This window comes from Gracilinanus agilis, chromosome X, assembly GCF_016433145.1.
Source record: "Gracilinanus agilis isolate LMUSP501 chromosome X, AgileGrace, whole genome shotgun sequence".
Classification (NCBI taxonomy): domain Eukaryota; kingdom Metazoa; phylum Chordata; class Mammalia; order Didelphimorphia; family Didelphidae; genus Gracilinanus; species Gracilinanus agilis.
Window position 1 is genome coordinate 6198249 of NC_058136.1, and position 12191 is coordinate 6210439.

General features: G+C 36.6%; 1 protein-coding gene across 1 annotated transcript in view; it reads right to left on the reverse strand.

Annotated features, from left to right (window-relative positions):
• Window positions 1-12191, reverse strand: part of CUL4B (cullin 4B) — a 78875-nt gene that overhangs the window by 23245 nt on the left and 43439 nt on the right. Inside the window, exons 2-4 of the mRNA XM_044682665.1 lie at window positions 10958-11073; window positions 1113-1216; window positions 577-646 (exon numbers count right to left, since the gene is read on the reverse strand). Coding sequence (XP_044538600.1) covers window positions 577-646; window positions 1113-1216; window positions 10958-11073 — 290 coding nt within the window. The remainder of the gene's footprint in view (window positions 1-576; window positions 647-1112; window positions 1217-10957; window positions 11074-12191) is intronic.

Genomic DNA, 12191 nt, shown 5'->3' on the forward strand with positions numbered 1-12191 from the left:
AAACACATTAAGACCCAAGTCTTTAAGAATCTCTCATTTCATTAGTGTAGGTACTCCTTCCATCTACACTGAACACGAATCTTCTACAAATTAGAAGACTGTCTTTGAGAGTTGCTGTGACTCAAAGAGCCATCACCCTGTGGTCAACTTGGTGATGAGCCTTTTTGGGCATAGCTGGACTAAGTCTGAACCAACAGATATCCATCCAATCACCAGGCCCATCTCTGAAGCCCTTCCAGCTTGGTAGGGCCTGCTAGAACTTGTTCTCCACTGGCACAGCCTTCAAGAATCCAGGGTCACCTCCATGCCATGAAATTAGGGTATCAAAGCAGGACTTTAGTGGAGGTTTTGAATTACAATGCAAATTAATCTAAAATGAACAACTATCTCTGCTTAAGACTTTAAAACATGAAAAAGCTCTCTTTAACCAAAACAAATAGTGAAAAAGTACCTAGTAGGGATTTGAAATTATCTTTGAAAACAATCTAGTTTTCATCTTTTCCTTCCCTAGACTCATTCAATGATACTTTTGCTCCAGTATTTTTGGCTTAACTATAAAGACTTCTTCAAGCTTACCATTTGTCTGCAGTGATTTTGCCAGCATTTATCTATCTTCTTTAGAAACAGAACACTGTCCAATGAACCCATGAAGGGATGTTAAGAAAATGTTAACAGATTAATGTAAAGTAATACATGAAAGCAATTAAAAAATAAACATGGTGAATGCATCATACAATGGAACTACACAATACAATCCCAGAATGCAGTGCAATTTCTCAAAAATGCCATCACTTCCTCTCAAGGTGGCCTTAAAGATGGAGCTAAAGCCCCCTCAGAACTTCCATCCACTAAGTCCCACATTTCCAGCCTCTAAGATTTGTTCTCCCTGCTCCCTCTCAAATGGAAGTTTGTTAGGGGAAGAGGGCAATGCCTTACTGGTACCAAACTCAAAACACTGTAAAATTAGATTACAAACAGACAATTCCAAACCCCCAAAACCTACTATGTCTTTTTCCAAAAGGGTAAATGGAATGGGGCTAGAAATATGGAGAATGGAAAGGCAAATAATAGAGAATCTGCTATAGAAGCTGTTCTTGCTTTCAGAAGGATATTCTCGGAACTGGTAGATTTGGGATCTGATGTGCTCTTCACATATCTGTCTCAGCTGTTTGTATAAGTTTGCGGAGATCTTGTAGGAACAGAGGTTTTCGACAGCCTGAAAGATAAAACACAGAAACGCACCTCTCATTATTAGTGAGTTGGAACAGCAGTTTTTCGGAGGGCTCTAGAACATTTGAATGTTTCACTGCCTGCTCATACCTTCTGATCATTTAAACAATTGGCTCTTATTCTTATAAACCTGAACCAGTTCTTTAAGTGTCTTAGAAATAAGACTGTCATTGGACAAACTTGCTGCAAAGTTTTTTCCTCCTAGTTAACCATTTCCCTTCAAATTTTTAATATATAGATTTGTTTGTGCAAAAACATGAAATCTGATGTAAGCAAAACTGTCCATCTTATCTGTGGTGAGCATCCTTTGTTTAGTTTAGTCAAAAGCTCTCTGAAAGGCTTAAGAATTCTGTTCAATGATGATTCCCAGAGATGAGGAAGAATGTTCCCCACCTTGTGACAAGAGAGATAACAAATGCAGAAAAGGAAACATTTTTGGTCATGGCCAACATAGGAATATGTTTTGCTTGACTATGAATATTTATTACATAGTTTCTGCTTTTTTTTAAGTTGGTGAGTAACATGGAGGGGAAAATATATATTTATTAATTGAAAAAAAATTTAAAGACCAAACACAAATACTATCTTAAAAGGATGGAAGAAAAGACTTTATCAGTGATTTACATCAAAATACCCTTTTATGATATTTATAAAAGAAAGCTAGCTTGAGAGGAGTTAGACATCAAGATAAAAAGTCACTAGACTCAATAAAGGATTTTGACGGAAATGAACACATCTGTAGATAAGATGGTGGCACTACCCTGAAGAGATTCAATTCAAAGTGACTGTAACATACAAAAAGGTACCTACTTATACACTGATTTGTTATAAATCACAATTCCTTTTTCTTCAACACGCGTAGGCATATCTCTTTGGGTACTGTGGTTACCTCAATCAAAAGATTAATACCTACAGCGGGCTAAAAGTTTTCTTCCTATAATTTAAAAAAAAATTTTTTTTCTCCCTCAACTGGAAAAAGCAGACAATAGTACCAAGACTTTTGTAACAAGAGGTACAGTATATAATTATGAGAAATTTCTCCCACATAAGGTTTCAGTTGAAGAATATTTAACCAAATATAAATCTGCAAAACAGTACAACTGATAATCCTCAGGCAAATGATTGCAATTTCCCCTCCTTCCACAGAAGCTAAATTGTTCTCTTCTTAATGCTTGGGCTACATGACAAAGGGACAAGCTCCAGGATGCAGGGAATGTTGTGGTTATGTATACCAAGTGCTTTCAATTTTAAAACAGCTGTCCCAAAGAGTAAAAGGATTTTTGAAGAAATTTGATAAGAATTCACTAATGACAAATGTAAAAAAAAAAAAATGTTCTTTTAAAGCCCACAATCAACAGGAAAAGAATGTCTCTGGTCCTTTTTTCTCTCCTCTCAGATATCCTGCTCAAGAATCCATATCTTTTACCCTCCAATCTCATCCCCCTACTCCAGATGAACATTTCCAAACTGAAGGCCTGAGGATATCTCAAACAATATGTTGGGAACAAAACTTCTCTTTCCTCTCAAACCCGCTCCTTCTTCTGTTAATGGCATCCCCATACTGCCCATAGTGAAAATAGGGCCAGCCTAGGTTTTTCTTGCCCCCATCCCCAAATTAAATCATCATTTCTACCTCTTAAGGATCTCAAAGCTCTGCTGTCTTTTCCTTACCAGATCCAGAGGCCTAGCTCAGGGCCACATTAATTTTCTTACTGTAGGAGAGTTCCAATCATCAATGTTCTGAATCCTTTACTGATTTCCCAATGCCTACTCCTGACAGCAAACTATCTAGCTTATACCTGCTTTATCTCCTAGCACTTCTTTTGATCCATTCTACTCCAGCTAATGCTAAGAACACATCCCAAGCTTTGCCACCTGGCTGTTCTCTGTTCCAGAAATGTTCTTCACCTCCAGCCCCCACAATGAAACACATTTCCTTGTAACCCCTCTGCTAGAAGTGAACTCTCCCCTCCTTCTGCAGGGAGCTCTCTTTTGTATTTTATTGAGGTGCATGGTTAATCTTCCCTAATAGATTTAAAGACCCTCAAAAGCAGGGACCTTATCTTACTCTTCTTTTTCTCTTTCAGTCTCTTTGCAGAGTCAGGGGCACACCACAGGAGATCACTAAAGATCTGCTCAACTCCAAGGGGCATCCAAATCCCCTGGCTGAGGTGAAAGGCATAGACTATAAAACCACATACTAATCTTCAGAGTCTAGAGATCAAACCAGGCTTAGAAAAAAATTTTCAGGCAACTAATTACCCTACCTACCATCTAAGATTATAAGTGTCTTTTGCATCTTCCTGAGAGAAAAATGAAGAAACAGGTTTTCTCTAAAGACTTTCTCAATTGAGCCCTACAGCCACCAACCCATGGCAACTGATCAATTTATTCCAAAAGGAACTGGGCTAGAATGTCTCCACTCAACCCTCCAGGTCTAAGAAGTCCAGCCCTAGCATTTAGCCTTCCAGAGTCTCCACAGAGTACTCCCAGACTGCCCCACCTGGCAATCAACACAACCTTTATTCCTATTACACTTATTCATTTGGTAAAATGTGTGATCACAGAGAGAAACAAGAGAGAAAGAGGGAGAGAGATAGTGTCTTGCCTGCCTCCCTCTCAAAACTGATTATAATCCCTTCACAGGCCTGGGGGCTTTTTGTCTTTGGACCTTCTGATCCCAAATGCCCTAGTCCAGTACCCTGTTCTAAGTCCCTATTCAATGAATGTTTACAGATAGTGAAATACATGCTTCAACTCTGTCTTTCTCCCGGGCTCTGGATCTCTTGGTATGGTTGGTTCCATTGCTTCTGTGAATGATTTGGGAGTCTGGAGTTTTTCTATGAAGGCATCGTAAAGCAGACTTAAAGGAATAAGTAAAGTTGAAGGATAATAGAGATTTGATGAAAGAACTCTAATCTTAGCTATCTTTTCATTGCTAATAGGATACCTGAGATGGTAAAACCCATTACAATAAATACTATTACCTTAGACTCTCCTATCAGAAAGCTGAAGGCTTAGATACAGCAAATTTTGTACAATGAGTAATCTTAGCAAATAGCTTAAGTCTCTAGACCCTGACCTTGTTAGTCACAGGGCTTCTGTAAGGTCCACTTTTTATTTCTTTGGACAGCAAAGAAATGGGTCAAATCAATCTCTACCTTTTTTTTGCCATTTGATATTCTCAGGATGCTTAACTTTTCAGCTTTCTGTTATCAAAGATTTAATGATATTTCATGACTGAGCTCTGGATATATTCATGTTCCCTCCCCAACATTTGTAAGGGCATGATATTGTAAAGCTGAGCTCAAGGTAAGCACTTGATAATGTTGGCAATTTACATTTTTAATCACTCACATGTTCGTGGGATAAATTCTAAATAGGAGGGGAAAGTTTTAATGAACTAAAAAGGAAGAACTTTACCTTGAATCCTCATTTAAATGTAAGGAATCTGTCAAATGACATAGCTTTTTGAAAAATGAATAAAATAAAACTAAATAATATAAAATAAATAAATATATATAATATAAATATATATATAATATAAATAAAATAAAACAAAATAAACTAATCAATTAAGGAATGGTTGAACAAACTGAACGTCATGGAATGTCATATTTATTGCCATATTATGCCATTATCGTGTCATAAGAAATGATAAAAAAGATGATTTTGGAGAAACCCGGGAAGACTTTAATGAACTGATGCAGAATGAAGAGCACAGAACCAGGAGAACAATTTTCTATAAAGACAACAATGTTATAAAGACAAATACCTTTGAAAGACTTAAAGATACTATTGAAAGCAAACAATCCCAGAGGACTAATGATCAAGAATGCTATCCATCTCCTGACAGAGAGGTCAGGGACTCAAGGTGGGCATGGTAAATATGAAAATGTTCTGAGGGTTCTGTTTTTCATTTTGCTCTAGGTAGAGAGGTATAAAGGGAAAAAATAAGTGCTTGATAATTAAAAACAAATTTGAATTTTTAAAAAGAGGTTCTGATTTTAATTGAAATTTAATACTGTGATATAGTGATCACATTTGTACCCAGAGGCCAATAAGAAATTTTTAAAAAGAAGGGGAGGGGATGGGGCTGGTAAAGAAGAGAGATTAAAAAACATCTCCCTTTCTTCTGGAGAACTATGAATGTGGAACAGTTAATTTTTTCCATATTTTAGTTTCAACAAGTCGGCTGCATGGAAATGCAGATAATGGTAAAAACAAGAGATAACGAGGTTTATTTAAAACAAAAGAAAGGTCTTGGTTTTGATAATACATTCAACAATTAATGTGCATTCTCATAAATTATCAGATGTGGTTGGCTTTGTTAGTTGAGTCTGCTGTTTTTAATTTGTTAGAAAGGAATGTTTAAACACCCCAAAGAGAGAAAAATAAAAAATAAAATCCCAAAGACTTCAACAATTGTTTTTTGAAAGTAAGATGGTGATGAGAGAAATGGGAAATGTCAATGCCCAGAAAGAGATTGGCTCTTGGAGAGATATGGGGCAACTTCAGGTTCTTCTGGGATTGAGGACCTCAGATTTCATCAGGAACTCTCTCCAAAGTCTTTGAGCTCAGAAAGGGTCAAATGGCTTGTTCATGTCTTCATAGCTAATAAGGTAGGAAAAACCCCCTAGGACACAAAGATGTGACTCTCCCATTAAATGGAGATAATGATGTTAGGAAAGGGCTGTTGTGAAGATAAATAAGATGTCATAGGTAAAGTGGTTTTGTATCCAGAAAATGTGAAATAACCAAAATAAAAACGTCATGATAGCAGCTTATCTTTATAGAACTTACAATTCAATGTATTAAAGCAGCAACTGGGGGATGGGGAGATGGGGAAGGACAGGTATTGCTATTGCTACTAAAAAAAAAGAGTATCAAGGAATCATTTTTTCAAATCCAGAAGAGAGCAGAAGGAAGTTCAGAGAAGGACACAGACAGGCAGAAAGAGACTGGAACCATCATGTGAAATTGGAAATACTATATATACTGTTAAAAGTGTAATACTGTATATTGTTAAAAACACATACACTCAAAACCCCAAACTGCATGCTTCCACTGGATTCCTCCTTTTAAGTTCTTCTAGAGAAATAGTCACAGCTGGCATCTGTCAGTTTCATTAAAGGGGAAAAAAAAAGGGAGAGAAAACACCCCAAACAAAACAACTCAGAGTCCAGGGAGTCTGGCATAATATATTTTCAAAACTGCCTAAATGATAATAATGGCTAACACTTATATAGTACTTTACAGTTCACAAAGCCATTTACATAAAATTATTAATATTTCTATAATGCTTTAAGGTTTGCACTGAACTGCACATATATAACCTCATTTGTTTGAACTTACAACCACCCTGTGAGATTGGTACTATTATTATCTCCATTTTATAGATGAGGAAACTAAGGCTTAGGAAGGGTAAGTGATGTGCCTATGGTCTCACCTCTCAGCAAGTATGTCAGAGAGAATTTGAACTCAGGTTTTCCTGTCTCCAAGTCTGTCCAGTACTCTATTCACTACCTCATGCTACCAATCACATTCTCAGTTCTGGCACCAGCCATCTAGTTTGCAATTATTTTTCAGCTGAACATAATTTTTTCACAATCGCAAATCTTTTAAATACAAGATTTGTATATGTGTTTATTTCTTTCATATAAGCTAATGACAAGTAAATTTATTTAATTTACTCATCCCACTCCCTACCTCTCCTCCCCAAAGTATAAGCATCCCAAACACTTACTTGCTTGAAAAACTTTCTCACCAGTGAAAACACAAGCAGGCAGCAAATGGAGTGTAAGAAGAACTCTAGGTCATGTCTTGGCTTTAGAGCTAAAATTCAAATCCTGCACTCCCCAAATATACTGTCTATTATGTGGGAGTAGGAGAAAAAGGGGCTAAGTAGGGAATGGGATTTTGTTGGGGAAAAGAGAAAGGAAAATGAAGAGGATTAAAATGAAAGCAACACAATAGAAGGAAACCCAGAATTTCTCTACCTGAAGACCCAGGAAAGAGAGTAGAGACAGGATTTTGTTGTTTCCCTCCCAGAGCATTGACCCTTATAGTGTTATGTATTTCTGATTCACCACTTGCTCACAGCAATCTTTTTTTGCAGGTTTTATACATTTAAAAACAATTTCACACTGCCAGCTAGACCTCCCTCATCAGCTAGCTAACTTTTACACTCATTTAATTCTTTTTAAAAAGACCCACATAATATACTGAAATTATTAAAAATGAAGAATAACAAGTTTTAAGTAATTTTTCAAAATATTACCTTGATTACAACCTAAGAAGAATTGAGTTATGTTTAGCACTGCTAGGTTTCTGTAAGTTTTTTAAAAACCTGGCTTTCCCCACAATCACAAACAGCCTCAAGCTTGCCCCTAAACACTCATGCAAGCAAATTAAGCATATATAGAGTCCACTAGGCAGTTCTAGTCATGGCCAAGGAAGTCACCAAAGCCTCTCCTTAACTAAAAGGATCAGGGCTCACAAAGAGAAAGATACTCTGCACTGCTGCTAGTCATGTCTCCCTCTTATCCAGAAATACATCACTACCCAATGCTTGCTTTTATAGTCCTCTCCAAAAGAGGGGCAGAGGAACTCTTTCTTCCCCGATTATGTGCATCCTGGATTGCTAAACTTTTTTTCCTTCAGAGATCAGAAAGATTCCCAGAGAGAAAATAAAGAGAAATATTCTCTGATCTATTTCCAGCTAACAAGCCAATGAGGAAGATAATAACAATAATAATTCACATTGATATTTTCATGTGCCTGGAACAAAACCAGCCATCCCTTTATTAAACCTAGAACAGACCCTGACATACAAATAATGAAATCCTCACTAAAGCAACTTGAGTCCTACACACACAATCACGGACTGTCCGTACTCTTGTAGAGTCAGGAATGGAACTAAGGCTTCTTATCCTGGTTAATGGTGTCTACTGAAGCATATTTGGAATGTGAAGCTTCACTGAGTGATCTGTGTATCTATTTCAGGGAGAACATAGTGCACAGGAGCTTACCAAGCACTGATTCAGTTGCCATCATTTACCAATCAGCTATTCTGAAGCCATTTGCGAAAACTTTACCCACAGAATCAATTGCTATCACATTGAAAAAGAAGAGAAGAGGACCCTTCAAAAAAAAATGCAAAAGCCAGGCAAACCAACACTTACACAATTTATATCCAATAATACCAAAGCTAGAGCCAACCACTGTCTATGGTTGATGGTTTTAAAGTCAGAGAAGTTAGAATTGCCTACCCGAAACTATAGTGCTTTGACATGTTAAAAAGTTAAAGACATAAATAACTTGGGACAAACTGAAAAGAAACAAAATTGTGTTTATTTAAAGGCCAAGTTCTCAAAATACTTGGGCTTATTTGATATGTATTCCTAGTGTTAAGAGAAACAAAAGTTCAATGTACATACTTTTCTAACTGAAAACTTAAATGGGCAAAGCATGCAGAGGCTTCCATGCTTGTCTTTTCAACAAACAAAACCACCACTAATCTGCCTCAAGTACAAAACAAGAACCTGAAAGCCAGGTGGTGTGAAGCACAGTCCCCTAGCTTTGTCCCTCCTCTCCTCAACATTTGAATAACTCAAAGAATCTTTCTGTGAGAACAATCCAAAAAATTAAGTTTAAAATTTGGGCCACCTCAAATAGCAAAGGAGAATCAACAAGTGCAGATCTTCAAATATGTGGATACTAAGGTTGTACAGAAAATCGTTTTGCTTAAAAACCTTAGAAAAATATTTGAGACCAAGTAAAATAAGGTTTATTAATAACAACCCACATTTGTATAGAAAATTAAAATTTTGAATGCCATAACAGTATCAAAATAAAAATGCTCAAAGCTATTTGAAAAATGAAGATGATGTGGGGAAAATCAAGATATATTAAAGTTATATACTTTAAGAGTGAATCCTTTCCTCCTCCAAGGATGAAATTTACAAGATCACTGTGCTTTAAACACTGTGATGGAATAGTCTTCTACCATATGCAATGAGAGAAATATGTGAGATCACCACTAGTCCAAAGAGCCAGCCAGCTTCTGTATACTTTATGGAGTCTGGAATAACACAGTAATCTAACATGCAAGTTAGAAATTTTGAAGTCACAGGCTGTGCAGAAAAAAAAAAATCTATATTGTCACTTGAGTACCAACTGTCCAAGTGTTAAAATACATAGACAAATACTACATGTACTGAATTTTTTCTTGTAAAAAAGAACCAAAAAAATTTCTTCCTGGGAATCCACTAGTATTAAATTTGGGGATTTTTCTTCTCCAATTATAATAGCTATGCATCAAGTCACTAAAGCAATCTGGTGTAAGAGTGACACCACCAATTACTGTGGGGTAAAGTACTTTGGCAGAATCACACAATCTCAAGAGGTAGGGGGACCTCCAAGGAGAGCTGGTATCAGAAGAATGAAATCTACAAAATAATAGACAAGTAGTTATCCAGCCTTTGCTAAAAGATGTCTAATGAGGGGGCAGCCCAATCCACTTTTAGATAGCTCTAATTGTTCACAAGTTTTTCATCACAAAAGCTGCTTCTCTCCAGCTTAAGTCTTCTTTAGTCAGCTAAGAACATGAAATCAATTCATGCCCTAAAAGTGGTATTTTGAATTAATTTCTCAAAGTATTACAACTGACAAGCAGAGCAGTATTGGAACTAACAAGGGAGTCTTCAAAGAGACAAGCCTTATTGTAGTGGAGGCCCAGTTTCATATGCAGTCTTGTCTTGGGGCTTCTCCATTAAGGGTCATGTGTGTCAAAAATCCATAATTAAAAAAAAGGAAAAATAAGTTTAATAAAAAAAAATCCTTTCAAAGGAGGTGGAATTTGGTAAGATAGACCATGAAACATAGGGGCAGGAAAGAACTAAAACCAGATGGAGCCGGTAGGTCACAAATTAAGAAAAACAGGCACACATCCCAGGGGCAAGGCAGACCCTATTTCCCAAGACCCTATTATAGGCCCTGAGAGCATCAGCACAGATAGAAGGGAACCACAAAAACAGATCAAGTGTCTGCTCTGGCTTTCCTAAACATGGGGTCATAGCCAGTAGCAAATACCCATTTTTGAAGACACTAGAAGCCAATTTACAGGACATGTTACAGTGAAAATGGGTGATGTCAAAGTCCTTCTCAGAAAGTTCCCTGAAGCAGGTACACAAAGGACTTGCTTCAAACTAAATCAGGGAGCCTACAGCAAGTCCTATTATATGAGGACTTCAGGAACCATGTCTCTGCCTACGTAGGGCATTGCACATGTGTGTGAAGGTAGGCATATACACCTAGAGTGAGAGAATATCATAACTGATATAATTATAACAAAATCAAGAAGCAAAGGCAATGGCATTAGGAGGGCAACAAAAAAATCTACTTTAAAACTTCTTTAGAAAAGGAAAATCCGGGGGCAGCTGGGTAGCTCAGTAGATTGAGAGTGAGGCCTAGAGAAGGGAGGTCCTAGGTTCAAATCTGACCTCAGACACGTCCTAGCTGTGTGACCCTGGGGAAGTCATTTGACCCCCATTGCCTAGCCCTTACCACTCTTCTGCCTTGGAGCCAATACACAGTATTGACTCCAAGATGGAAGGTGAGGGTTTAAAAAAAAAAAAAGAAGAAAAAAAAAAAGGAAAATCCTAGGAACTCCAACTCTACTGGAGGTCGTTCTAATGTAATTCTATAGATTCGAACTTGGACATACCTGATAGAGTTCTTCTAAATTGTATTTAATCGAAGTACTCTTCTGAATGGCTTCTACTGCCTCTTTCAATTTCTGCCAAGTTTCATCTGTATAATTTTCTGGCAATTTCGGTTTTTCTAGAAGATAAACAAAGGTTGATATCAGAATTATTATGTAGGAAACATCATCACAGTCCTAAGTTTCCAAAAAACACAACGTCAAGCAACTTATATTTTAAAAGGGAGGCAGGGAGGGGTCTGCAATCTAATTAACTATTCATCCAGTGGTTTAAAATGTACAGATTTTAGTAAACCAACTGGGCAAAAACATTATGTTTAGGAGCCAGTTAATCATGCCAAGTAAACACCAACTATACTGTTATACCTACTTAAACATTAAAGTTCTTTTTAAGCTTAGTATATATATATATCTTAGTGTGTGTGTATATATATATATATATATACACACACACACATATATATATATATATAAAGCAAAATTTTTTCAAAACCACCTCAAATCAAGACCTTTTAGAGATTGTCTACAAACCTTGCAAACAGTACAGAAGTATTAGAACCAACTCTCTTCAGTTCCTCCCCGACTTCCAGACACCCAGCAAATCTTTTCCTCCTATAGAGTTTCAATAATCCTTAAAGTGAGATTCAAGGTATAGATAGATGATCCAGCTCCAAATTCAGAATGAGCATCCTAATTTCATTCTATCATACATAGAGCCTTAAAAATCAACATGAGTTTCTAGATGGACATTTATTGGTAGTATTTAGAGAAATGAAGGGACTTCAATTCAAGTCAAATTATATTTTCAGAGAAAAATAATTTTTTTTTTCAAAACAAAAGTCTTCATGGAAATCTTTTTTAAAAAAGCCACAAGAAATACAAATACTATTTCTTAAAACAAATGTGCAAACACAAAAGGATCATAGTGCTCACAGATCATTTTGTGCATGCCCAAGACTTTTTTTGTTCAGGTAAATGACAATTAAGACCCCTATGGTAAAAATATTACAGCAAAAATGAAGGTTGTTGGGGTGGGAAAGGAATGATAGAAGATACAAATATAGGTTTAAGAAAGAGAACTCTCATGTTATGAAATAGTGAATTCCTCATTTCTACACTAACACTGACTATAGCAACAGGAGGAAAGTTTGATCTCCTTAATATTAACTAGCACAGGAATCTTAGAAACTTTTCCACTGAACTTAACTTTCCAGAATGAGTCTTCTGACTAGTCAGG